This window comes from Podospora pseudoanserina, chromosome 2 (genome assembly GCF_035222485.1).
Source record: "Podospora pseudoanserina strain CBS 124.78 chromosome 2, whole genome shotgun sequence".
Lineage (NCBI taxonomy): Eukaryota > Fungi > Ascomycota > Sordariomycetes > Sordariales > Podosporaceae > Podospora > Podospora pseudoanserina.
In genome coordinates this window covers 4256803-4282694 of record NC_085921.1, presented here as the reverse complement: position 1 = coordinate 4282694, position 25892 = coordinate 4256803, and the positions used below count along the sequence as shown (strand labels likewise).

The 25892-nt window shown below is 52.7% G+C and overlaps 8 protein-coding genes across 8 annotated transcripts; 5 read left to right on the top strand and 3 right to left on the bottom strand.

Annotated features, from left to right (window-relative positions):
• Window positions 1-232: 232 nt before the first annotated feature.
• Window positions 233-1474, bottom strand: QC764_211585 (uncharacterized protein; the record flags this gene model as incomplete). The annotated part of the gene is made up of 2 exons (XM_062944863.1): window positions 233-546; window positions 646-1474. The coding sequence occupies 2 exons, from the start codon at window positions 1472-1474 to the stop codon at window positions 233-235; spliced, it is 1143 nt and encodes a 380-aa protein (XP_062803737.1).
• Window positions 1475-2265: 791 nt separating this feature from the next.
• SEC59 (dolichol kinase) lies at window positions 2266-6447 on the top strand (the record flags this gene model as incomplete). Its single annotated transcript, XM_062944862.1, has 2 exons — window positions 2266-4223; window positions 4280-6447. Exons 1-2 carry the CDS (start codon window positions 3704-3706, stop codon window positions 6445-6447), a joined length of 2688 nt encoding a protein of 895 aa, XP_062803735.1. The 5' UTR covers window positions 2266-3703.
• Window positions 2319-3317, bottom strand: QC764_0043260 (uncharacterized protein; the record flags this gene model as incomplete). Its single annotated transcript, XM_062940310.1, has 3 exons — window positions 3184-3317; window positions 2543-3123; window positions 2319-2466 (listed from the first exon to the last, which is right to left on the bottom strand). The coding sequence occupies exons 2-3, from the start codon at window positions 2731-2733 to the stop codon at window positions 2319-2321; spliced, it is 339 nt and encodes a 112-aa protein (XP_062803736.1). The 5' UTR covers window positions 2734-3123; window positions 3184-3317.
• A 646-nt stretch (window positions 6448-7093) lies between the features above and the next one.
• Window positions 7094-9437, top strand: dak1 (dihydroxyacetone kinase Dak1; the record flags this gene model as incomplete). The annotated part of the gene is made up of 2 exons (XM_062944861.1): window positions 7094-8810; window positions 8862-9437. 2 exons carry the CDS (start codon window positions 7094-7096, stop codon window positions 9374-9376), a joined length of 2232 nt encoding a protein of 743 aa, XP_062803734.1. The 3' UTR covers window positions 9377-9437.
• A 118-nt stretch (window positions 9438-9555) lies between these two features.
• EHD3 (3-hydroxyisobutyryl-CoA hydrolase) lies at window positions 9556-11428 on the top strand. The gene is made up of 2 exons (XM_062944860.1): window positions 9556-9880; window positions 9961-11428. Exons 1-2 carry the CDS (start codon window positions 9740-9742, stop codon window positions 11380-11382), a joined length of 1563 nt encoding a protein of 520 aa, XP_062803733.1. The 5' UTR covers window positions 9556-9739; the 3' UTR covers window positions 11383-11428.
• Window positions 11429-13210: 1782 nt separating this feature from the next.
• On the top strand, window positions 13211-14764 carry QC764_211550 (uncharacterized protein; the record flags this gene model as incomplete). The annotated part of the gene is made up of 1 exon (XM_062944859.1): window positions 13211-14764. One exon carries the CDS (start codon window positions 13211-13213, stop codon window positions 14762-14764), a length of 1554 nt encoding a protein of 517 aa, XP_062803732.1.
• A 133-nt stretch (window positions 14765-14897) lies between these two features.
• Window positions 14898-17283, bottom strand: COX6 (Cytochrome c oxidase subunit 6). The gene is made up of 5 exons (XM_062944858.1): window positions 16062-17283; window positions 15846-15891; window positions 15661-15778; window positions 14999-15585; window positions 14898-14945 (listed from the first exon to the last, which is right to left on the bottom strand). Exons 1-4 carry the CDS (start codon window positions 16241-16243, stop codon window positions 15464-15466), a joined length of 468 nt encoding a protein of 155 aa, XP_062803731.1. The 5' UTR covers window positions 16244-17283; the 3' UTR covers window positions 14898-14945; window positions 14999-15463.
• On the top strand, window positions 16564-19703 carry ELO2 (Fatty acyl-CoA elongase/Polyunsaturated fatty acid specific elongation enzyme). The gene is made up of 4 exons (XM_062944857.1): window positions 16564-17720; window positions 17812-18258; window positions 18313-18595; window positions 18658-19703. Exons 2-4 carry the CDS (start codon window positions 17851-17853, stop codon window positions 18969-18971), a joined length of 1005 nt encoding a protein of 334 aa, XP_062803730.1. The 5' UTR covers window positions 16564-17720; window positions 17812-17850; the 3' UTR covers window positions 18972-19703.
• The last annotated feature ends 6189 nt before the right edge of the window (window positions 19704-25892 follow it).

Sequence of the window (25892 nt, the reverse complement as noted above, 5' to 3'; positions counted from 1 at the left end):
TGCGCCGGCCGTGAATGACGCAGTACGGCTCGCCAAGAAAACAAGAAATGATGAACCCCAAGACCCTGAAAATAAAACCAAGACCCATTGCGATGCAGAACGACAGAAAGAAAAGAACCACCATCAGAAAGAAAAGAGCCGCCACCATGAAGCACCCCAGCTCAATGCCCGCCAGGAAACAAACAGGGGGCCCCCATTCCCACCCGGTTTGCGTCCGCACCAATTCCACCCACTAAATCAGAAACATGCCCATCGCAGCAATAACACCCGCCAACAACGACCCCTTTTGCTGCTTCTGCATCCCGGGAGCCCCGTTCTGAAGGCTAGGGGTAACAGTCGGCTCCTCAGCACCCGCTGGCGTCGTCTCTACCGGGATGTCATAGACAAAAGTCGTCGATGTGACAGTGATGACATTGCCATTGGAGGTCTGAGTGAAAGTGGTGACGATAGAGCTAGAGGTACGTCTCGTGTTGCTCGTGTTGGGAGGAGGCGTAGAAGTAGACGTCTCCTCATCAGGCAGGATGGTAGAGGTTGTCAAAGTCGTTTCTATATTGACTATTAGCAATCACTCCAAATTCATATCAACGAGCAAAACGTCGAGCAAAACGTCGAGCAAAACGTCGGGGAAAAAAAAGCCGAACGTACCTCCATCAACCGCAGAAGACAACACCTGCGATGAAGAGGACGACGACAACGACGAAGAGGACGACGAAGCCATAGAGGTGGAAGACGCACCAACAGTCGTCCGCGGCACAGAAGAAGAAGGGTCATCCGGGGGAAGAGTATTCCCTGTGGGACTCGTGAGGGACGTACCAGGTTGTGTAGTAGGAGTAGGCTCGGGAGTGGGCGTGGGAGACGGCTTGCTGCTGGGAGTGATGACCGAGGTGCTGGGCTGGGTGGTGGTGGTGGTGGTGGTGGTGGTCTCAACTGGGGGCACAGAACTAGAGGACGTTGAAGTTGTGGGCTCGGGTTCAGGCACGTTAGTGGAGGTTTCGATCGAGGTCGAGTTCGCGTCCCGCTTGGCCAGTTGGACAATGGACGTTGCCAGAGCCGCATTGGCTTGGTGAACGGCCGCAACGGCATCGCGCTCCGATGGCCAGACACCGTCCTGGAACTTCTCGGGGAAGTACCGGTGGAGAAGGTCGTGAAGAGACTTGGGCGATGCCGCGTTCAGTAGAGCTGAGAATGATGAATCCCTTGAGGCATCAGCGACCTCTTGCTGGCCTTCGGCCTGATGGCACGGCATCTTCCACCGCGGGTGAGGGCCGGCCATGGCCACACCGGTCAGCACCAGCCATGTGAGGCCCAAGACCAACATGGCTCTTCGGCAGAAAGTCATGGTTTTGCGTCGAGGTTGTGGTTGGCCGTCCTCAAGATCTTTTGGTGTCCGGATGGCAGCCTTCTCGTCGATGTCGACAGAGGGAACTGGCTCGTGAGAAGGCGGCTTACCACCGACTGGGCTTGAAGGACTCATGGCTGTTTTTGATAATGCAGAAGAGGAGACGATCAGGTGGGGGGGAGTGCCGAATAGCTGCAGGAAGAGTCCACCGTGATGTATGGCGCTGAATCTCCGCGCCTATGGAAAAGCTTGCCGCCGATGTATCGCTCGCACTAGTCTAGGAGATGCCCAGTATCAGACTGCTTGTGTGGTTGTGTGCTGGACGAGACAGTCAGCGACCAGTGATCCAGTCCATGCAACGTCTGGGGTTTTGGTTTGGTTTGCGGAGTTGAGACAAGCAGAAATCAGGTAAGGCCAAGTCCAAGCAGGGAAACTGGGCAGGCACTACGACAAATGTATGACAGACGGCTCTCGGTCTCGGAAGCTGCTCAACAGTGGACGAAAAGGAAAGGATCAATCTGTGAAAAAAGCTTACTCGTATCAAAACCTGAGCCTTCCCAGCTGCCAGCCTTCCACGTTGCCGAATTTCCGCTCACAACTCCACCTTCACCGATCTCTCAAGCAACACCCCCACCGGCAGAAAGCTTGATATGTTCAGCTTGGCTGGGAAGGCGCTGTGGCAGGGTCTGATGTGCGTGGCAGTGGCAACAGGACAAAGAAGGCGGAGGGGAGGGGGGTGGTTGGCGGTTATGTTTGGTAATAATCAATTGGGCTGGTTGGGGATATAAATCCGACGGTAGAAGTTCACAAAAACCATCGAGGTGTTCGGCTCCTGAAATGCAGAGAGGGAGCTCGCAGAAGCCTTGATGACGCCGCACTGGCAGGGGTGTGAATTGTCCCCACCAACATCCACAGGGGCAGGAACAGCCTGGCAGGGAGCTCCTGGAACAGAACCAGAAGAGAACAGAGAGTGACAGAGTCACAGAGCCTTCTCGGCCGGCCGCCCCGGACAAAAGACACAAAGGCTCGACAGCTTCACAGAGGACTGACTGATCAGGCAATTGGGACAGTATCTCACCTCGTGTTGGTATTTGAGGCTCGGGATGGATGCCACTCCAGCCTTCGGACTGCAGCCTCCTTCTCTTCTGTCAGCCATTCTTTTTTTTCCTCGTCTTCAGCGGGAGTGGTTGGTGGGGGGCTCACGGTCGGGGCTGTCCCACCGAATCGAGGTGCAGCGAGCTGAGCAAGATGTGCCGTTCCACCTCTTGGCAGTCTGGACTAGCGCCACCTCGATTGTCGACAATCACCAGTTCGCAAATGGGAGGTGTTGACGCGGCAGCCGAGAGACACTGCCAGAGAGGCTGCAGTTTCACCGCATGCTTTCTTCTCTTCATGAGCCGCTGCCAAGAGCGTACACACGTGTCGCCAAAACAGGTGGGAAATCCGGCTGTCTGTCATCCAGAGTTCGACATGTTTCAACTTCGGATACTGGGCTAGCCAAGGCGGTAACGGACACAAAGTTGGTTAATAACTGCGCTAATTACACTATACCTTAACTGTGGATTTCTGGAAAGTCGTCAACGTCATTGATAAAGACTGTAGTATCCCGACGTGGTGTTCGCCCAGCCGCCATGGACACGAGAATTATTTTATGCGAGCTTTTTCCGGTACCATAGGCCCTCCGCTATCGTCAGAGTCAACATCGATTGGGCTTGGAAACAAATACCAGTAATGATGAGTCTTTTGCCATCGTGTTGATATTGACGAGATGAGATCAAATGTTGCTATCTTTTTTAGTGTCAGGCTCTCATCTCGTATTCATCTAAAAACAGAGCATTATCCACCATCCAAGCAAAGCCTTGAGGAGAACTTGCCAATGCTTGAAGAAGCACAGATACCAGCCGAGAGAGAGCCTTGCCTGTGGTTTCAAATGTCTGCAACACAATTCTTTATCTCATCAAACACTGTCTTCAGTCAGAGCGCAATGTCTTGAATCGAATGTCGTTGAAAGCCCTCCACACACAGCCACAAGCCACCCCTGAGCCACATCGCGCGTCAAATTCCCTTGAAGCTATGACCACCTCCGTCCCGTCATCAGTGGCTTGACGGCCCGCCGGGATCCAGGGAGTAATTGCATCGTGCGTTCAAGGGGACGGACAGGACACCTCTTAGCTACTTTCGGGCATGTGATAACCGCCTGACAACGCTCCAACGTCACCGTCAACGGCGCCAGCAGACTAACCAGGTGGCCAAACATGTCAGCGACAGTTTTCAACACTGTGGACAATATCTAATCCAGCTTCGGAACCTGCCTAGCTCTTGCGAAACCCCCATGTTGCGCCAGATCGCTCTTCGAGATTGGCCATGCCTGAGCAGTTGCAACCCCCACCAAACCAAACCGCCGCTGAAAATGCGGACGACGATCTCGACACCTTGAGGGTCCTCTCTCGGTCCCCTCATCCTTACCACCGTCAGAGCTTCGAGCTCTTAGAACCGTCAGATTGCCTGATTCCGAGCCACGAGCCGTTTCCCTCCCTTGGCAAGGACTCAACACCACCGAGCGACAGCGGGACCGAAGCCGACGATGAACATTTCCTCAAGGGTCTGCCCGCACCAAAAGTAAGGCTACATAAGGGCCTTCGTGGAAAGAATGAACCGCTTTCCGGAACATCCACGCCCTGGCTCTCGCCGGCAGTTCTGGAGGAGGAGGGCAGGAAGACGGCGTTGGGTATAAACCATGGCGAAAAGAGGGTCGCCGCAGAAAGAGTGCGCCGGCGCAAGGAAGTAACACGAAGAATAGCTGAAGTGTTGTTGCTTGGCTTCCAAGGGGGCATCGTGGTTTTGAACACAGACGCTCAACCTTATGTCAGGATATACGGCAAGAGTATGTACCCTAATAGATTCAGATATTATAACTCCCGGCTAACAGAGTGGCCGCAGAAGTTCTTGCTGTAATAGCGATGCTGCTTGGATTAGCTGCTTTGTATCCGTTGAGACTGGCCCTATGGGCTTACCGTCGTGGCACGCCGTCCAAGGCTTTGCCGATTCGTGTTCCAGCAACGTTCGATCCAGCACCACTTCTCTATCCATTCATTACGCCAGTTCTAATATCCTTTTTGGTGGCACAAAATGTGAAAGGTGTCGTATTACCAAATTTGGTTCTCGGCATAGCAGCATTGCCCAGGGCTCTGTTCCCGGGTTCGCGGTATTGGGAGAGCCTCAGCTCGAGTCACTGGCTGTTCTCGTGCGCGCCGCTGTTTCTGGACAGACTCATGGCAACAACCCCAGGATCCCAGCAGGGCGAGATGTCAGCTGAAGTGTTGGTCCTGCTGTATCCATTACACCAGACTTTGTGTCTTATCTTGCACCATCTTACCACGACCAGTCTCTTGGTAGCCGAGCTCCAACTGCTGTCGGTGGCACTCCTAAACCTACTACTACTAGCAACCTCTCCCCAGGCAGTTATTTTGCAGGCTGTTTTATGGGGAGGCGGCGTTGGTCTCATGGTTCTTAGCGGTCAGGTCATTCAATGGGGGATCTCTCTGGCCCGTGTGCCAAAGTGGCGGTTCAAGAGGAGCGAGATACCGTCGAAAGGGGGCTTTGGATTCGGGCAGCTAAAACAGATTCTGTCATCACCAAACGCCCGCCGGCAGCGATCGTCTACGGGGGAGTTCACGAACACGTTCTCCGACTCGGCTCACTCTACAGATCGAGGGCTTACCACCAAGCCCACCACCCTCCGGGCAGACAGCTTCAGCGAAAACGAAGTCGTGCCCCCCCCAACCCCTGACGCTCCATCCAGTGCTGTCAAGCTCAGCTTTGCCAAGCCATCTGCTAGCCAAAGCGTACCTCGGAGGCACACTCTCCCTTCCACGGGAAAGCCCGGCCCACGCTCAAAAAGCAGCACACCGTCCGGCCGCCGCAAACGTTCTGCGTCCTCAAGCGTGCGCGCCTTCTTTTCTCTCACCCATAAGCAAGCCACCCTACGCAAGTGGATGTACTCGAGCTACGTCCTCACGAGCATCATCCTCATCATCTTCCTCGGCATCCGGACCTACGTCCAGTACTACGCCCTAGACGGCAACGAACCGATAGGCTGGGCGTTGGGTTATCTCTTTGGCGGGCTCTCACAGTTCCGCTTCCAGGTGGTGCAGCACGACCTAGAAAAATGGATCTGCCTCCCTTTTCGTCTCGAGCCTTCTGACGTCCAATGCTCCTCGGGCTGGATCCAACACCTCCGCCAGTTTTCGTTTGGAGAAGCCAACACGAGACTTGTCCTCTCCGGCTACTGGCTGATGATCATTGCGTTCGGCCTCGCCATAGTCTTTAGTCTATCACCAGTCTGCGAGGTGGACACGAGAAGAAAGGTATTTCACTTTATGATGGTGGCCATGTTCTTGCCTACGATTTACATCGACCCTACGTACATCGCTTTGGCGTTGTCACTCATGCTAGCGATATTTCTACTTCTGGACTTGATCAGAGCGAGTCAGCTGCCGCCTTTGTCGGGACCGATTGCGAAGTTCCTCACTCCGTATGTGGATGGGAGGGATTTGAGGGGGCCGGTGGTGATTAGCCATATTTTTTTGCTGATTGGCTGTGCTATTCCGTTGTGGCTGTCGCTTGCTGGTCTTGGGAGGGAGGGGGAGGGGTATGTTAGGGGGTGGGAGTTGAGGGAGAGGGAACTGGCGATGGTGAGCGGCGTTGTGTGTGTTGGGTTGGGAGATGCGGCTGCTAGTTTGATTGGGAGGAGGTGGGGGCATAGGAAGTGGCTTTGGGGAGGGGGGAAGAGTATTGAGGGGAGTGTGGCGTTTGCGGGGGCGGTGTTTTTGGGGTTGGGGGTTGGAGGGGGGTGGTTGAGGTTGGGGGGATGGGAGACTGTGACGACTGGAGGTGGTGGTGGTGGTGGTGGTGGTGGAGGGCATGAGAGTTTGATGGGGGTGTTGGATGTTGGGAGGTTGTATAGAGAGTGGGGGAGGGAGAGGGCGCCGAGGATGGGGGTTTGTTCGGTGCTGGCGAGCTTGACGGAGGCGGTGTTGACGGGGGGGAATGATAATGTTGTTGTGCCGGTTGTGCTTTGGGTGTGTGTGAGGGGGTTGGGGATATGAGAGGTTTTTCTCAATATTATAGCGGGAATAGACAAAACACGGCGATAGAGAGAGAGCTGGATGTGAGAGGTAATTAACTGAGTTGTACATGGGTTGGCTTTTTTGCTCGTTTTGTAAATACCCTTTTTTTGGTCGTCTGCGTAGCAAAAGAAAGAAACGAAGACAGCTTATTATTGGTCCATGTATTCCTAGAAAAAGCAGGAGATATATTGTTGCCACACTTGCTGTACCTTGCATTAAAAGCCAATCAATCAACTTTCATCAGGCCGCAACCAAAGATGTTGGGCTTTCCGGAATATCTACCTACTCTCATTATAATTCTAGAACCTCAAAATAATTGCCGGCACTCCTAAAACTTTTCCCTCAAACCAAGACCAAAACAGCTGACACACCTCTCACCGTTCGGACGTTTTTATATACCAGAAAGAAACTCACTCGGGCCGGAGTCTGTTAGCCGCGAGCAAGGCTAGGAGAAGGTGACGTCGTGCCCCGCAGTTCAACAACAACCCCCACCAACTACCTCATCGGCCAAGATAGGTCCAGCTTTGGTTCATCCGTTTTCCCAACGGCCGGGCAAGCTCTCCCGAACTGGGTTTAATTAAAGGACCCCTGCTTTTTATTTTTATTTTTCTGTGCTACTGATCTGATGCCACCTTCCTCCTTGCATCCCAAGGTTTACATCCGATTACTTTACGATATAGTCGTTTTCTTATGCAGGCTTCCGTTCTGGCTGTTACATCACAGTTTGGCTGCTTTACAACGTCGACATCGAGAGATTGGAAGGGAGTATACCGCGAAAAGGGAGGTTCCTCGCTTTCTTCCTCGTCTTGTGACGTTGTCGGCATCTGAAGACGAAACTTCTTACCACAACTCGGCAAGCGACTCCGAGGACGAGCCCCTCGCTTTGATACCGCCTTCCCCGACACATTCAACTGCTCACTCACCCTCGATACCACCACCACCATACCACAGCTTATCTTCACCACCTCAACACGGCCCAGTGTCACCACCTTCACCACTGGTTGCTGACGAAAAGCCAACACCACCATCCATTACACCTGAACCAACAACTCCCACCATGTCCTCCAAACACTTCGACCCCAACCCCACCCACCTCCTCCTCACCTCCCTCCACTCCCAAACCCTCACCAACCCCTCCCTAGCCCTCGACTCCCAAAACAAAATCCTTTACCTCCGCCCCTCCTCCAAATCCTCCTCCCAACGCGTCCATCTCGTCTCGGGCGGCGGCGCAGGCCATGAACCCTCCTTCTCCGGCTTCGTCGGCACCGGCCTCTTATCCGCCGCCGTATCAGGCACAATCTTTGCCTCCCCCTCCGCAGAGCAAATCCGCACTTGCCTCTTCTCCCGCCTGGCCCCCAGTTCCGAAACCTTGGTCACTGTCATGAATTACACGGGCGATGTCCTCAATTTTGGGCTCGCTGTCGAGAAGGCCAAGGCTGCTGGGAAGAGAGTTGAGATGGTGATTGTGGGGGATGATGCCGCTGTGGGGAGGACAAAGGGTGGGAAGGTTGGGAGACGAGGAGTGGCGGGAACGGTCTTGGTGGTCAAGATTGCGGGTGCCTTGGCGAAGAGGGGATATAAACTTGACGAGGTTGCAAAGGTGGCGAGGTTGGTGGCGGGGAATTTGGTTAGTGTTGGGGCTAGTCTTGGGCGGGTCCATGTACCGGGACGGGCGGTGAATAAGGAGGAGGAGGGGGAGAAGTTGGGGGAGGATGAGGTTGAGATTGGGATGGGGATCCATAATGAGGCCGGGGTGGGGAGGGAGAAAATGGAACTGAAGCAATTGGTGGGAAAGATGCTGAGGATGATGCTGGATAGGAATGACAAGGAGAGGGGTTTTGTGAATGTCAATTCGAATGAGGTGGTTCTGTTGGTGAATAACTTGGGTGGGGTGAGTGTACTGGAATTGGGAGGGATTGTGGCTGAGGTGGTGAAGCAGTTGGGCGAGGACTGGAATATCAAGCCAGTGAGGGTGTTGAGTGGGACGTATATGACGAGCTTGAATGGGTTGGGGTTTAGTGTTAGTTTGTTGAATGTGGTGAATACGGATATCGGGGGACCGGGGATGATTGAGTTGTTGGATGATGAGTGTGAGGCTACGGGGTGGCCGGCGCAGATATCGAAGTTGACTTGGGAGGAGAGGAATCAGGCTACGAGGGAGGAGGATGCATCGAATGGGGAGGAGGTAGGCGAGAGTGGGTTGAGGGTCGATGCGAAAGCTGCTCAGGAGGTGCTCACTCGGGGGTTGGAGGCGGTGGTTGCGGCGGAACCTGATGTGACGCGGTATGATACTATTGTTGGTGATGGAGACTGCGGTATTGGTCTCAAGAGGGGTGCTGAAGGTTAGTTTATCACCATTTCTCGACGTTGACACATTGCGCTAACAGCAACAGCCATCTTGCGCCACCTCTCGAGCAAGCCCTTAACTGGCGACGTTGTGATAGACCTTGCCAACATCATCCCAGTGGTCGAGATGGAAATGGACGGCACATCTGGAGCCTTGTACGCCATCTTTCTCAACGCCCTTGTTGCTGCTTTGAGAACAACATCACAAAGCGAAAAGGAAGCATCAGCCAAGGTTTGGGCTGCCGTACTTCGCCAAAGCTGTGAAGCCCTCTCAAAATACACACCAGCTCGGCCTGGAGATCGCACACTTGTGGATGCTCTATATCCGTTTGTCAACACTCTTGAGGAAACAGGAGATGTTAAGAAGGCGGCAGAGGCAGCAGTTGCTGGTGCTGAGGGCACCAAGGGGATGAAGGCCAGTCTTGGAAGGACTGTCTACATTGGCGGTTCTGGGTTTGAGGAAGTTCCTGACCCAGGTGCTTGGGGCTTGGCGAGCTTCTTCCAGGGCTTGGCGGGAATCAAAAAGCTGGAGGAGGATTCGAACGGGTGGGAGAAGCTTTGAATTTTCAGGGACATAGAATGAGTGTATGAAATCATCATGAACAATTGATAAGAAACTGTCCAAAAAGAGAAAGTGATGTGCTTGTAAGTGAGGGGCAGCTGGCCACCAGCTGTTAGCGGAAAAATTCATCCGACGTCACCTTTTGACCGGGGCCCCTGGCCCAAAAGAAACACTTGCTTGAGCTTTGCGCGGGCAGCTTCGGGTCATCAATTGGCAAAAAGCTGTGGTTGTTGGAAGAAAGCTTGACGACGACGACCGAAGAACCGAACCGAGGGAGAAAAGGCGTTGGCATAGTTATCACTCTGGATTCCCCCCCCGTCATAGTCCACCGCCAGAGGGCAATCGCCTTTACTTAAATTTTAAATGTTTCCCCAGGCGATTCTTGCCAGAGCAGCGGCTCCATGTCGCGCTGCCGCCAGACCAAGCTCCTCCATCTTCAGAGCCGCCGCCGCCATGCCCCTCAGAGCTAAGCTGCTGCCTCAGCAGCAACCACAATCACGAATGGTACATTGCCCTCCCTTCGTCTGAGTGTCGACACCACCACCACTACCACTATTCTGGTAAACTAATAACCCACCTCCCAGATGTCCTCCTCCTCCTTCGCCCACTTCACCCCCTGCCCCAACGACGACCCCGAAGACGTCCTCTTCCAATCCCTCTATGGCCTCCGCACTATCGAGCTCAACCGCCCCAGCAAGCTCAACGCCCTCAACGGGTCCATGATCCGGAAAATCGCCCCCCGCCTCCTCGAGTGGTCCAAATCCGACATGGCCAACGTCATCGTCATCAAAGGTGCCGGCCGAAAGGGCTTTTGCGCGGGTGGTGACGTCCAGCAACTCGTCGAATGGAACCGAGACCCTACCATTGATGGCCCTGCGAAGTCGGCTGCCTACTTTGCCCAAGAGTACAAGCTCAACCATCTGATCGCCACGTACAACAAGCCATACATCGCCTTCATGGACGGGTTCACCATGGGCGGTGGGGTTGGATTGAGCATTCATGCCCCTTTTAGGATCGCCACCGAGAACACGGTGTTTTCTATGCCGGAGACCACGATTGGGTTTTTTCCCGACGTGGGCGCGAGTTTTTTCCTGCCGAGGATGGCGGGGGAGGTGGGGACTTGGTTGGCGCTGACGAGCGGGCAGTTGAAGGGGGTGAATGCTTTTTATGCGGGGGTTGCGACGCATTATCTGCACAGCTCGAGCTTGAACGCGCTGGAGAGCAGGCTGGCCGAGTTGAGGTTTAAGGACTATGACCAGATGAGCAGAAGGTTGGAGGTTGTGAATGATACTATTGAGGAGTTTGTCACGGGACTGCCGTGGGAGGAGCCGATGGCGGTTGCGGGGGAGGTGAGGAGGGCGATTGATAGGTGTTTTGGGTTTGACACGGTGGATGAGATTATGCAGGCTTTGAAGGAGGAGGAGAAAAATGAGGTTACGGGGGAGTGGGCGACGAAGACGCTGAACACGTTGCATTTGAGGAGCCCGACGTCGGTGCATGTTACGTTGAAGCAGATGAGGATTGGGAAGACGTGGAGTATTGCTGAGGCGTTCAAGAGGGAGCATTCGATTGCGACCAAGTTTATGTCTTATCCTGATTTTAACGAGGGGGTTACGGCTAAGTTGGTGGAGAAGCCGAGGAGGGTTCCGATGTGGCAGCCGGCGAGCCTGGAGAGGTTTGCTGAGAAGAAGGATTGGAAGGAGCTGGTGGGTTCGTTCTTTTTGGTGGATGATAAGGGGCCGAAGTTTAAGCTGTTGAGCGAGGAGACGTACGACAAGTATCCTTTCAAGAACTTTGGCGTGCCTACCGAGGAGGAGGTGGAGCAGAAGGTGGCCGAGGGCAAGGTCAAGAGCAGAGCGGAGGTGTTGGAGCATTTTGTTAGGGAGAGGAGGCAGAAGCAGGGTGTTGAGGTGGTTGTGAGCGAAATTCTGCTGAGGAAGACAAAGGAGGGCAAGAAGGGTTTGACTTGGGTGTATGGGGAGGAGGCACCTGGGCACCAAGAGTAGATTTGTATAGTGAGTAGAGTTGTATCATATGAAGACACATGAGAGCTCATTTTAAAGTTCACGTCTTTGCCAGCCACACTCCGAACAGGATAGGCCTTGGAGGCATTCGGATCACGGCTGGAAGAACCCCCACCTGGATTGTATCTGGTGATATCTTGAGCGCGTGGTGGTGGGAAGAGTTTGGGCCAACAAGGTAGCATCCTCTTGAGCATTTACATGTCTGTTGGCAGATAGTGCACTGCATCAACCACACTACTGCGTTGCCAAATATCGTTAGCGAGCGTAAGCTCATGATGCTGTTGGTGAAAGCGCCACTCGATGCGAGTTGTAAATTCTTGTAGTGCCATGTGTGGAATAGGCAGTCCTCGGGGGTCTCGATGAGATATCTCTCCTGGACAATTCTGCTCAGCTATAAGAGACTACGCCGCCAGATGATGTTCTCCGTACTTGCTCTCTGTCTTTGGTCACTACTTACCACCCACCTCCACATTCTATAATCCCACCATGAAACTATCCACCATACTCGGCTCCGCAGCTGTATTCCTGGCCGAAGCCGATCATGTCACCGCCCATCACTGGTTTAGCAGCTGCTCGGGAACCTTCTTCATTATCGAGCAGCGCTGGATGATCGCCCAGTGCCAGACAACGTACAGCACCATGAGGTGGTCAAAGCTGGATCTGAATCCTTGTATCTCGAATTTCAATGGCAATCTGTTCAAGACGGACGGGGTGTATGTTTGCTTTGGTTTTTGCCACATCCACAAGTACTTACCCGGGTACTGACCCCTCATTCACAGTGTTCCGGGCGGGTACGCGGACTCGTGTGTGTAATGTGGGATGCAAGCGCCGTTCTATATGAGCTGCCGTTGCAAAGAGTGGGATGGAAATCTCAAGAGTTACTTCTCGACGATCAATCTAAGTAAGTTGTTTCCGTTCTCTGCTGCATAAACAGCACGATGTTTCTCAAGTCCTAATGTGCGGTTTGGTGAAAAACATTATATGAATTTGTGTTCAACCAGGACGGATGGCTCGAGTGCTATGATCATTGGTCTCGGCCGCTTTAGACCCCTAGGTAGACAAAATGAAAGGACAGACATCCAAACCTACCAGATAAGTTCCTACCTACAGAAGCTGTCCGAGCCGTATGGGCTCGATTTTTCTCGGTGACTGCAACATTGCTGGATGAAGTCCCAAACAGGATGGGCGCATGTAAGTGGGGGACGCTCATTGGCGGAGGCGGATGGGTGCCTGATTTTGACTATTTCTTTTTGACACAGCGTTCCTATCTTTGTAATCAGTGTTTGTCAGCTTTATTGACTTCAAATATCTTCGAATGATCACAGGGATCAAATAACCTAGAAAATGTACAGAATGGTGTGGTGAAAAGAGCGCTGCTAAGACTGGGAGAGCCTCAGTTCTTGATCTGGGCCTCATTGTACCAGCTTATTCCGTTTACAACATATTATCAGTGCTCAAAACCGATATTTGATCCCTGAGTCCGAGGCTCTGCCACCATGGTGTAGATCCGAACGCCTACCTAACCAAACAAGACAAACGATCGCACTCTATGCTCGCTCTTTCAGTGGATGCCTGCTTGCCTGGGAGAATTGAATCTAGTCTTTGTAATCAATGTTTTCTCATCAAATTTAAGCAATATTTAAGGTATCCTGTATATTTCCAGTCCTCTTGATCATTGAACACCATGAAACATACACACTTCTCTCTTTCTTCACACTCCCAAACACCAGACTGAAGTCTCCCTTTAGCAGCACATTCACGCCACTACTGTTCCATCTTGTGAACCACTTGCCACCTCCTCAAGTTGCCAATGATGGACGGTGACCGTACATCACCCCGACGATCTAGCCGCAAACGATCCATCATCTATGCCGACCCAGCAAACGCCTCGCGCCCTTCCAAAAAGCCCAAAACACAACCTCATCAACAAACAGCCCAAGACGAGGAGCCCGCCAACACTCTATACCTTCGAATCTACTGCCTAGGAAGCAACGACAATGCAGAGCTCGGCCTCGGCCCCAACCACCGCGTCGGAGACGTCAGAGTCCCAACACTCAACCCTTTCCTCTCCTGCCCATCACCATCCGAGAAATCCCTTAAAAAGGGATCATTTCCCACAATCAAAAACAGAGTAATCCAACTCGCCGTCGGCGGTATGCACTGCGCCGCCCTCACCTCCACAAATGAAATCCTCACCTGGGGCGTCAACGACAACGGTGCCCTGGGAAGAGACACCAGCTCCGCCCGGCTGGAAGAACACCTCAAAAACCTCACCCTCCACGACGACAACTCCTCCACCACCTCTTCTGAACCAGACATCAACCCCCTCGAATCCACCCCCCACCCCGTCCCCTTCCCAAACATCAACCCCCCAAAATGGACCCAAATCACCGCCTGCGACAGCGCCACCTTCCTCCTCTCCACCACCGGCCAAATCTACGGCTGGGGCTGCACCCGCTCCTCCCAAGGCGTCTCCCTCTTCACCCCCCAAACCGCCATCCAACGCACCCCCCTCCCCATCCCCCTGCCTGAACCCATAACCAAAATATCCGCAAGAGGTAACCACATCCTAGCCCTGACCAAAACCGGCCAAGTCTACACATGGGGCCTAGGCAGCGAGCAAGGCCAACTCGGCCGCCGTCTTCCCCAACGCGGAAATTCTCTTCTCTCCTGCGCAGTCACACCGAGGAAAATAAAACTAAAAAACATCATCGACATCGCCGCCGGACCAGACCACAGTTTTGCCGTTGGTGAAAACGGAGAGGTGTGGGCTTGGGGATTAGACAACTACGCCCAAACAGGAGCCCTCGCCTCCAACCGGGGAGAAGACGGGGGGGGGTTATTCATTTCGACACCAACCCGGGTTACCAACCTAGAGGGGATACTAAACGGCCGAAGAATAAAATATCTAACCGGGGGAAATAGTCATAGCCTTTGTTTGTTGGATGACGGGAGTGTCTACTCCTGGGGAAGGCTTGACTCTTTCGCCACGGGGGTAGATATCGACACGTTGACAGCACAGAAGGGACAAAAATGGGAGGAGGAGTTTGTGGTTAGGGATGGGAGGGGTAGGGCGAGGATTGTGACCTGTCCGGTGAGGATCTTGCCGCTGGGGGAGGGGGAAAACGACAAGATTAGATGGGTCGAGGCGGGGGCGGAACATGGGGTCGCTGTTACGGTGGATGGGAGGGTGGTTACCTGGGGGTTTAATGCTAGTTGTCAGACGGGACATAGAGGAGAAGAGGAGGAGATCAAGACGCCGAGGGTGGTGGGTGTGAGAAAAGGTTGTTTGGAGGGGGTCAGGTTTGGGTGGACGGGGGCTGGAGGGCATTTTACTGTTTTGGGGGAGGTGGTTGGGTTGTGAAATTTTGGGTAGAGGAAGCCTGGGAATAATAAGTTTGGAGGGTAGATGTGATGGATATGAGGCAAATGGAAGAGCGGCTGGCATGTTATGAAGATGAGGTTAATAGTTCATGTTGGAAAGGAACAATATCAATGTTTCCGATGCAGGTTAAATATTGTATGGTGTTAAATGTCTTTCGAGACTACCTGGTGTTAGTTGGCCCACGATAGAGGACAACGGTTGAAAAATACATACTCGTGCCTACCCTGAAAGCCTGCCATGATTGTGCGCCTGTTACTGCGTATGACCTTAGTCTTTTAGCTGTTCCCTCTACGGTGTAAGTGCATCGTGACTGAATTCGAATTCCACGACAGTGTCCGAACCCCAAACAGTTGTCCGAGCTTATTGTCTTCGGCGAGACAAGGACAACCGCAATACCACATGCAAGAAAAACACAGCCGTAACAGAAAATATACACATTGATTTTTATCTATCTCCTTCCTTTCTATCAAGGCAGAGAGATGAGATGTGGTGGACGGGTTACAGTGGTATCCATAATGATGAACTCTCACACCGAACCGGCAGCAGCCAGCTTTTGCCTTCAAAGTGTCCAAGCCAGCTGTGCAGTCTATGGATGTGTGGTGAAGCGTGTGAGGTTGGCCTTTTAAATTCGTCGTCTAGTGAAAGAACAAGAAAGTATGTCGATGAATAGTCGAGCATTTAGTTGGCCTCCTCGGGGTAGAGGTCCTCCTTGAGCTCGATACCGAGCTCCTCACGAAGGGGCTTGAGCTCAGCAAGGTACTGCTCGTACTGGCCCTTGTTCTCGACCTTGGCCTTGATGCCTATATCACAATATCAGCATCTTGTCTACCGAGGCAGGAATATCCCGCATGGAAAAAGGGCAGAGCAGAGCGTACCCTCGAAAACGCGGACGGCAGTGGGGAAGTCGTTGACTCTTCTCGCGGCCCTGAGGGCAGCGGCGAGGACGGCAGGGGAGGGGACGAGATCGTAGGCGAAAGCGTTGTTCAGGTTGCGCTACAAGGTGGGGGAAAGCTTCGGGTTAGCAAGAGCACGCTGGCAAGCTTGCAGATGGCAGGCATACCTGGAGCTCAAAGACATCCTGAACGCTGTCAAACTCCTTCTCGTAGCTGTGTAAAGCTTCATGTTAGCCAATGGGCCGTATCAAGATAGCTGTGGCTGGTGTCTGAGGCCCAGATATGGGGTTCAAGCACAAGGGTCACGTCATGTCGAGGAAGCTAGCTTCAGAGCTTTCCGAAAGCTCTTCCAGGGTGCCCTCGACAGCCAGTCCAGCACTCACCGAGCAGAAAACTCCTCAAAGGTCTCCTCGGCGTGCTCGGAGCGCATGCGCATCGATGTGCTGAAGGTCTTGGGGACGGCGACGGCAGCGCGCACAGCGATAGGCTGGGGCCGGGCAACAACGGTGCGGAAGAGGGCGCTGGAGGGGCCGCGGGCGGCGATGCGGAGGAGGGAGGCCGACATTGTGAATGGTCTGAAGAGAGAGAGGGTATTTCTGTGCAGGATCCGAGACCGGGAGGAGGCAGCGGAAGCTCGACGTCGACGGTGGGCTGGGCCGGGGAAGTGGCTTGGTTACGATTGATTTGATGCAGTCAACTCGGGATCAGAAGCTTGGAGGTGTGCGTGGGTTGCGGTATTCCAGCCAATGACGGCTAATAGAATCGAACCATCTTCGGTTATGCATATCTTTCCGCTTAATTCACTAGCTTTACCGTTGAAACTCGGCCCCGCCATTCAAAGATATTCAATTGACCGATTTCTCCCGCTTTTCTGGGGGGCCATTGTGTGGCTTGTGCCATGTTTCAGCCGTGGCTGAAGCTCGCCGCCGCCTCGGTTGTAGCATAATCTGCAAGTCAGCATCAAGTCGATGTCATTGATCATGACTTGGTGATTTGTTTATAAGGAAAATTTCCCGAGGTAGTCTCAAGTTACAACCGCCGCCAACACGCCTCTCTTTATTTTGGAAATCACAAAAGTTTGTTTTCACTTGTCCCGCAATGAAAGTACGTCATCGACAGCTCCGAAACACACCCGGAACCGGCGGCACCGGGACCGGGACAGTTGGGTTGCAAACCAAGCCGCCGTCCAATCTCCGTGTGCTTGGCATCCGGCCTTTCCGGCCCTCGAAGCACACGGCACGCCGACCCGCCGATCCTGACTGCGAATTGGCCAATGGCGAGGGATTTGTTGTTGTTGATTTGGCGGCGGCCTGGGCAACAGGACAACGAAGCAGTGTCCACCCTGCTCGTCCTGCGATAGGGCCGAGAGATCAAGAGATGTGGGTTTCAGTCAGGCAACGTCTGCAGTGGAAAGGGGGGCAACGCCGAGACGAAGGCAGCGCGGTGACGGTGAGTATGAAGATGCCGTACGACTCGTGCTGGCACATGAAGCGTCTGGCTCCGTGTCCGAACTGTTTCGTTAGGTGAAGTAACAGGTGGTTTTGGCAGGCTATCCGCTGCTCTGGTTTTCAACGACAGTCTCGACCGGACACGGACAAAGCCACTCCTCGATTCCGAGGTCCGGGGTCTGTCGAGGTGTCGGTGGGGCGCTGAAGGTGAGACGAGAGATGCCAAGCGATGATTGGGCCGGCAGAAAAATTGTCAGCTGGAAAATGAGACTTCACATGCAGGAACTGGAAATGAGCCAAGGTGGTTGAGGCTAGCCTTCTTCGCGGGTTCCCCTTTTGCGCCAGGGCAGTCCAGTCTCTGAAAATATTTGGTTTCCCGTGCCCCAGACTTCCACCATCACCACCTTCCGCAAACCTTCTTTGTCGGCGCATCCCCCCCCTCCCCCCCCAAGGTAATCAGCTTAATCGTTCCTGCTGCTTGGGTGTCGCGACGTTTCTTCTTTTCTCTTCTTCTCTTTGGGTTGTTTGCTGCCGCTGAACCGGCATTTCCCTTCTCTTGTTCCCATCCGCGTGTTCCGAGCAAAAACGTGACAGGTAAGCACTTAACACCTCGTCCAGTCCACCGTGTTTTTGTACTCCCCCCTTCTCCCGACGCCTCGTGCTGACTGCTCTTCCTCGCCTTCAGGAGAACTTACGATAGATTTAATCGCGTTTTGTCTTCACAATGGCTTCGATTCTCGACCAGCTGCCGGTCCCAACGTTGGACCGGCCATTCGGCATCCACCTCTGGCCCATCTTCAACAAGGCCTTCGAGAAGGTTGTTGGCTACCCTGCCGATGACTTCCGCTTCCAGCCCGGTCAGACTCCCATGTCTACCCTGAAGGAAACGAGCATCTTCATCGTCATCTACTATGCCATCATCTTTGGTGGCCGAGAGTACATGCGCAGCCGCGAGCCCTTCAAGCTCCGGACGCTCTTCCTGATCCACAACTTTTACCTGACCGCCATTTCCGGCATCCTCCTCGCTCTCTTCATCGAGCAGATGCTTCCCACTGTTGTTCGCAAGGGTCTCTTCTTTGCCATCTGCGATGCTGATGGCGGCTGGACTCAGCCCATGGTTGTCCTCTACTACGTGAGTTGACCGCTGCTTCTGGACGAATTGGGCCTTTGTACTGACGGTAACCAGTTGAACTACCTCACCAAGTACCTCGAGCTGTTGGATACCTGTTTCCTGTTCCTCAAGAAGAAGCCTCTCACCTTCCTTCACTGCTACCACCACGGCGCCACCGCTCTCCTCTGCTACACCCAGCTCATCGGTTCCACTGCCGTCTCATGGGTTGTCATCTGCCTCAACCTCCTCGTCCACGTCGTCATGTACTGGTACTACTTCCAGAGCGCGCGTGGCGTCAAGATCTGGTGGAAGGAGTGGATCACCCGTCTCCAGATTATCCAGTTCGTCATTGATCTTGGTAAGTTCGAGTCATGCCCTTCCCGGTCCTCTTTGGTCAAGGTTACTAACTTGGCGTCAAAGGCTTCGTCTACTTCGCGTCGTACACTTACTTCACTTCGGCTTACTGGCCCTGGATGCCCTCCGCCGGCAAGTGCGCGGGTGAGGAGTTTGCTGCCTTCTCCGGTATCGGTATCCTCAGCTCTTACCTCTTCCTCTTCATCTCCTTCTACTTCGCCACCTACAAGAAGGATGGGAAGCGCCCCACTGGCCGCAAGGCTGTCCGCAGAATGTCCCAGGCTCCTCTTCCCGACCCGAGCACCATCATTCACGGCAAGGACGTCAAGGCCACTGGTGTCAAGACCAATGGCACTTCTACTCGCTCCCGCAAGGCCTAAATCAGCTTGGTTGGGGAGGCTGTGTTGGTGTGAACGCATCCTTCCTGATCCATGCTATGGAAGCTTCTGCCCGAGTTTCTGAGTCTCAGTTAGTCTCACCAACGACTGAGCATAGACGAAGGAAGAGTGCAGCACTCGAGAGTTCCGGCGCATTCTTTTCCGCGCTTGGGACTCGGGGCATTAATCCCCTCAATAAAACATAATAATGACATCTCGGTATTTATCTACGGAGTTATACGCGGGGAAAAATACACATTGCATCACGAATTCGGGGCTTCTCATGATTACTCGCCCTGGGGAGAATACACGGGCAGTGGGCAAAGTGGCTAAATGGGCGGCCATGGCGGCCAAGGGCTGTGTAGCTTTTCTAATGGGCAAGGCGGGTTGGGCGGTATGGTATGTCAAGACGACGGACGCATGGCTTTTATGGGATTGGCATCAATGAGCGACGACGCCGGAGCTGCCAGGTCATCTTGGGATGCGGTTGGGTTTTTTTTTAGAAGGGGGGCGAGCCGGGGTTTTTTTTTTTGCTTGCCACATTCGGAGTTGATAAAAAAACAACAAGCCGGAGTCTGTTTCGGGGGGAAGGGAGTGCATTCATTGTTTCAGCTTTTTGAAATTTTTTTTTTCGCACGCTGTATATTGTTGCCCTGTACTAAACTTGTGGCTCGTCGCCGGTTGGGCCGAGTGCCAGCTATACACAGTCTTAATATTACTTGATGAAAAGGCAAACTTTGTTGTGCGAGTCATGATGTGTTTGGTCGGGGTCCGGCTGATGGTCGAGGATTGACCGGTGTTTTTGTTGACTTGGTTGTTGCGGTAAGGGGGTCCTACGGATCGGTGGTGATATATCAAAGTCTCGGGCCGTGATGTTCAGTGCTGTCGGAGCACGCACACTCACCATTCCCATCATTGGTTGGAGGGGGGGGAAAGGGCATTCAAATGGAAAGAGCTTCGAGAATGTTTCGATTGGGAGAGAAGAGGGAAGGCTGTTGGTGATATATGATGGAATACCTAAAGGGATTGTTGATCAAGTAGTACATAACTCGGAACAAAAGTCAGGTGATCATTCTTTTCTTATACCACTTTGTTTGGTAGGTATTCATCACTTCGCGAGCGGTTCGTTGGCGAAGGAAATGCAACCCAAGATTTTCATCTCAACCCAGATTTTTATAGTACCACGTGCAGAACTGTACGACGATAAATCAGGGGTTCAATAACAATCGTGTGAAATTCACTCATTGACAATCTATAGCTGGCAGAAGTTATAGATTTGATACTGGCTAAATTTGCTTGATATGGTTTGACGTTTTTGGGCGAAATGCCACGATAACAATTTTGGTTATTGTTGGCTGGACCGTTGGGTGTGTTACGTCAGTGTGCAGGTTACAGTCACATTTGCCAACACCCACCGATTGGAGATCATGACGACAGAAATTTGGGTATTGGTTGCTGATTTGGGACGTTCCGTTATGAATAGGTTTTGATGAGATGGGATGTGGTTGTTTATGTGGGATAGCAGGTTTCGGGGTGGTTGTTGCCTTTGCGGGAAAGATTGTGAGGTTGGAAAACTTTCCGAAATGGGAGAGCAGCAGGTGATCACCCATTGGACTGGTTGTGCCTGAGAGTGGAGGATGTCATGATACAGGAACAGGATTTTATCAAGAGGAGGGCTACCTGCGAGATAGATGTGCATGCATATCCCTTAACGGAGCCCACTATCAAGATGTTGTTCTCAACAAACAACTGATCAGACCGTTTTGGCTGGTGGCTAACTACCCATATTCGGACTTGCACACTGCTGACGGTTTTCCCTCTGGTGGCCAGCCTTGCAGACATGAGGCTGTCATACCCAAAGGCTGAATTTGGACTTGATACTACACATGTCCCACCCAAGACTCATCGTCCGATGCCAACATATTCCCTACCTTCATCCCGGACCGCTCATGGAGAACACATAATCCAAACTCATCCCCGATGTCAGGCCAACACAACACACCATCTCTCTACAACTCCCCGTCGGAGCATATGCTACCATGCTACCGAGTGGCTAAACAGCTCCACCACCGCTGGGGTATACAAATCCTTGACAATCCAAGTAAGCACTTAAATCACCCCGGATCGGCAACCCGGGTGGGTTGGCTGACACAGGTCCGACCCGACAGACAAGAAACTGCCAACTACCCAAAAGCGAAAGACAAGAAATCTGAGTAGCAGGCGAGGGAGGTAAGGTAGGTTGGTCCAAAGTTTGAGGGGAAAACTGCGCCTCTCGCCTGTGTGTATCAGGGTCCTTGTTCGGGAGTCAGACCAGCCGTTGAAAAGGCTTGTTGGTCGGGCCGCCTTGGCTACGGGGCTGACTTTGGATATCTGAACTAACATGCTCAAGTATCAGATTTGGCTTTTGGGAGCCTCGAGAAAAGAGATGTTAGAGATAAGGGCTGGGCTGGTCGGGACAATTGTGTTTTTTCTTCAGATTCTGACCATGAGGTGGGCTGAATTAGCTGACCAGATCGGAGGAACTGATTCCACATTTTGACCCCCCAGGATAGAGTGACCTGGAAGAGAAACCTACGAGGCTGAGAAATCCCCCAAAACGGACGAGGTTTGCTGCTTCCTGTTGTCTTCCCGTCCATTGTGTGCGGCGCGGGACGGGAGAACATGCGGCACCTTCAGCGGCAGGGATGGTAATCACCCGCTAGGTAGCTATTGTCGACACCATGAAATATCCGGAGGAAAGATCTGGGGTATAATTCAGCTCGGTAACACCAGAAGAGGAAACGGTCTGGAAGGATGTCATATCGATGACATGTCGGTAGGACTAGATGGGGAAGAGAAGGCCGAGAAGAGACATCAAGTCTAGAACAGGTGCTTTTTGACGGCAGAAGACTGCCGAGACTTTGACTGTATGAGACATCGTGTTGGTTTGGTCGTTCACATGCCGTCTTTGTGCTTCGATTAGGAGAGCCAGTATTCCAGTGTGTTTGGGGCGAGGATTGTGGTGATGATGGGGTAGAAAATGGTATCTCTTGCTGAGTGTTGACCGAGCACCCAAAAGGAAACAGCCCGAACAGTCAGAACGGGGCGATGACCGCCGTATCTGACTCCCAACTTTCAACCCTGCGATCCTTCTTTCAAGCTTCTCGGCCTCAGCCCACCCAGTCAGTCAGCCGCATCCGCAGTCAGCCTGCCGGTAGGTATCTTTGTTGTTGTTGTTGTTGTTATTCTTGGTGGTGGCTCTCATCTTGGTTACACATAAACATCCTGATTGTGTTAGTATCACTGACTCAGCTGTCATTGTTCCCCTCGGTATTACTCGCAAAATCGGTAATTGTTGATGTTTCTGACTGATTGTTGTTGATGTTGAAAGATGCTTACCTTACACAACCCTTGTCCTAGTTCGGGAGCCCGAGATCCAGGGTTCAGGGTCTTTGGTTCACCCGTCGCTTGCCACCCCACAGATGAAACATTTTTAGCAACGCCAACGAAACCCCGATAGCCGTTAGGCTACATCAGGACAGTTACTGCAGTCTAAATCAGAAAAAGAAACGACTGTGATTGGTTGCTGTGAGAGGAGAAGCTTGGGCCCTATGACGCAACGGTTTCGCTCTGGTTGAAGTTGGGAATCTTCATCTTGAACAAAAAATGGATTCATGAAGATAAGCAACGTCCTCAAATCAATCCGAGAGATCATCTGTATGTATGATGCACTCGACTCACATCAAACATCTCAAGATATTACAGTGCTCTCTCTATTGTTTCCCCTGCCGCCGAGGGTGACATTGGTCTCCCGAACATTACTCCAACATCGCTGGTGGCCTTCCGTTTGAGACCGTTAAAAACGGACGACTTACAACGCGCCCAGCCGCCGTGCGGTTCACCATGCAGTGCGCCATGCAGGAGATGATGGCAATAGTTGTCGTCGCACACGCGATCTGAAGCGTCACAAAATGTCAAAAGCGTTTCGACACAAAGCAATCTTGACTTTGAGATGAAATGGTGTCTGAGCGAGACATTCATCGCACTTTTCCAACCGAGGCAACTACCCAAATGAGTGGCTGATGATAATATGGGCAAGAAAGGCTCGCGCGTGGTGAGACGGCTAACCATGGGACAGGGCGGCCATCAGGAGTTCCCACTGTCGCCGAATATACTGGTCCATAGATGAAAGGACGATTGGAAGCTGGTAAAACCACCACCATTCACACGCTGAGGGGAGTCGGTCGTCCACAAGGTTGACGGGCTTGGGACAAGATTCGAAACAATCAACCACAGGGCCAAGGCCGGGAGACACCACTGCCGATACAAGACACCCACCACCACCACCACCACCACTACCGCCAAAACCTCCTCACCTTTGACCCTTCCCCTATCTTCCATGCCATCAGATAGCCCTGTCCGACCGCTCTCTCATCCCAAATTTCTAAGTGAGAAAAGCACGAGAAAGAAATTGACAAAAGGAGCCCTCCAGCTGAAAGCCTGCATGCTGAGGCGTTGGGCAGTACATACTCCTGATTTGCAGGTCACAAAAACGCCACTGGACTCGGGAATGGCAGAAAGCATGTCTCGTCCAGCCATCGTACAGGACCGACCGAACGAGGCGGTGTCACGACGCTCAGCACCACACTCGCAGCCGCCGATTTGACATTTTTGCGCGTTCGCGTTCTCGGTGGCTTACGTGTAGAAGAAATTTTTATTGAAGCCATCTTCCAAGGGCCGTTTGTGATATTAAATTTTGGGGGTTTTGCGTAAGGTGATCCTGAAGCACATAGACATAGGCTTGCCGTTCTCAGGTCCACACATTTAGAGATCTTTACCTACATCGAGCTATGATATGCCGGGACATGATCTTGTCGACACATCCATCACCCGCAAAAGAGACCGCTTATTACACGGACCCAATCCTTTCGTCTAAATTTGTGATGTGTGTGTCGAGCAGCCGAGATCTTTTCTGACCTGTTACAAAAAGAATGCAACGCACAGGTAAGGGGTTCTTGCAGTTGGTCTGTACTTTCATGATCTCGGAATGGATGGATGGATTGCTGTAGTACGCCCGCCACCACAAACGCCCGGTCGGGTCATAGTATTGCACAATGTGTCCTCACAGCAAGAGGCCTAACAATCATGATCGTTCGAGCAAACAATCTGCAAAAAGATTGATTACAAAGGAGCGCCGACCGACGACGCCTTACCCCTTTCTTTCTCGCGGCCGCGAAGGCGGCGGGCTGAAGAGGGCAGATGCTCCGTTATCTGGTAATGTGTAGGTTTATGCCGCGGATGGGGGACAGATTTCAACAAAAAACGGAGGATGATTCTGACCGTGAGGTGGTGTTGTCACTCGGTCGGTCGGGAGGTCAGTCCAAACGGCTGCCTCTCTCCAACTGATGAATGTCCTCTGAGTAGGCGGCCCAGCCACTGTGTGTCAAACTGCACGATCAAGTTTAACAAGACTGGTTAATTCGCACGTCCCAGGATGTAAGAGCACAAGACATTACTTGCCCGCTCGTCGGGCCAGCTGTCGGGCTTTGGGCTTTGGGCTGTTTAAAAATCGGAGGAGGAAAAAAAGGCGCGGGTTGGAATGTACCCGGTAATGTGGCAGCTGGCTGATTGACCTGAGCGGCGGCCAAGATAACTAACCTCGACGACTAAAGCATAGGAAGATCCGGGGCTGGGAGGCTAAAGGGCATGAATGACCCTTTGGGATTCTCCCCCCAACGAGGGGTCAAAGAAGTGTTTGACGGGCGATCATGAACGGCACTGGTAGATCCCGGACTGTCAACTCAATGGAGACAGTTCAAACTTGTCCAGCCGCCGGAGGAGAGAGCCGAGTATGCTCCGTAAAAGAGGTGTGTGTGTGTGTAAGTGTGGTTCGTTTTTCGGTTCGCCTCTTCGTTTAACTTTCGGACTCGAAAAGGAAGGGAAGCGTGTAGCGTGACTTTTATTGCTGCAAGAAGGAGACGATCAAATTCCCTCCAATCCGGAGGGGTCGTTTGGAGGAAAGCTTCACCGTTGCTTTGGAGCTTGCCGCCCAGCTCCGAGTTGAATGGTGCGGAGATGTCCAATCATTTGTAAAGTTAGGACACAATGGGCCCCCCTTCTTGGGAGTGGCATGAGGGGTTCTCTACCAATGACCGGGCACAGTGGGGGGTAAAACTCTCGAATGATGAAGAGGACAGAAAAATTCTTTGAAGGGGTCGGGATAACTTGGGAAAAAAAGAGGGGGGTTGATGACGATCAAAGATACAAACTCTGGTGGTGGTGGCTGTGACCAAAAACCGGATTGGGCTGCTGTTGATAGTGGTGCAGCTGCAGTTGATGGAGTTGATGGAATGAATGTACACTGTGACTACCTACCTCCCCCAGCCAGCAGCCGGAATTATGAGATGCTCCGTTGGAGGATGCGCCTGACGTGTAAGACAAGAATGAAGTTGTCGTCGGTTCGTAATAATGGAGAAATATTCAGGTCCTACTGCAAGATATCGTTGTGTGCACTAATTAAGCGTTGCGTTGGTGTGGTGGGCGCGTGGTTGTTCAGGTGTCGAAGAAAAGGCTTGGCGGTCGTGGAAGAAGACGAGAGAAGGAGCTTTTACCTGAAACACCACTCAAAGGCCAACCAGCGCCCGTCCTTTGCGCTGTCACTCTCATTCGGATCACTGCCACCACTTGATGATTAACTACTTGAGAATTGACACCGAAGGCACATGTTTGGTGTGTGAAAGTATTTTTTTCCCCGTCAAGACAGACCAAGGCAGCGATGGGCAGACTCACACTCATTCGACTCAAACCTCTTCTTCGGCCGCGATCCTTGGCAACCCGATCGGGCAGGGGTTCTTGACGAAGGCAGGGGTTGGGCAGGGAATGTGTGTGTGGTCACTGGGCCTGGGAGAGGCTTGCTTGTTATGCAAGTGCAAAAGACAGGGCAGC

What these genes read in the sequence shown, in the direction of transcription:
- EHD3 (XM_062944860.1), top strand. Translation starts at nt 9,740, where the DNA reads ATGTTTCCCCAGGCGATTCTTGCCAGAGCAGCGGCTCCATGTCGCGCT. An exon ending in AGCAACCACAATCACGAATG is followed by an intron (nt 9,881 to 9,960) that starts GTACATTGCCCT and finishes CCCACCTCCCAG; the next exon opens with ATGTCCTCCTCCTCCTTCGC.
- COX6 (XM_062944858.1), bottom strand. Translation starts at nt 16,243, where the DNA reads ATGTCGGCCTCCCTCCTCCGCATCGCCGCCCGCGGCCCCTCCAGCGCC. An exon ending in TTTGAGGAGTTTTCTGCTCG is followed by an intron (nt 15,892 to 16,061) that starts GTGAGTGCTGGA and finishes AGCTTTACACAG; the next exon opens with CTACGAGAAGGAGTTTGACA. An exon ending in TGCCGTCCGCGTTTTCGAGG is followed by an intron (nt 15,586 to 15,660) that starts GTACGCTCTGCT and finishes ATTGTGATATAG; the next exon opens with GCATCAAGGCCAAGGTCGAG.
- ELO2 (XM_062944857.1), top strand. Translation starts at nt 17,851, where the DNA reads ATGGCTTCGATTCTCGACCAGCTGCCGGTCCCAACGTTGGACCGGCCA. An exon ending in CCATGGTTGTCCTCTACTAC is followed by an intron (nt 18,259 to 18,312) that starts GTGAGTTGACCG and finishes GACGGTAACCAG; the next exon opens with TTGAACTACCTCACCAAGTA. An exon ending in CCAGTTCGTCATTGATCTTG is followed by an intron (nt 18,596 to 18,657) that starts GTAAGTTCGAGT and finishes TTGGCGTCAAAG; the next exon opens with GCTTCGTCTACTTCGCGTCG.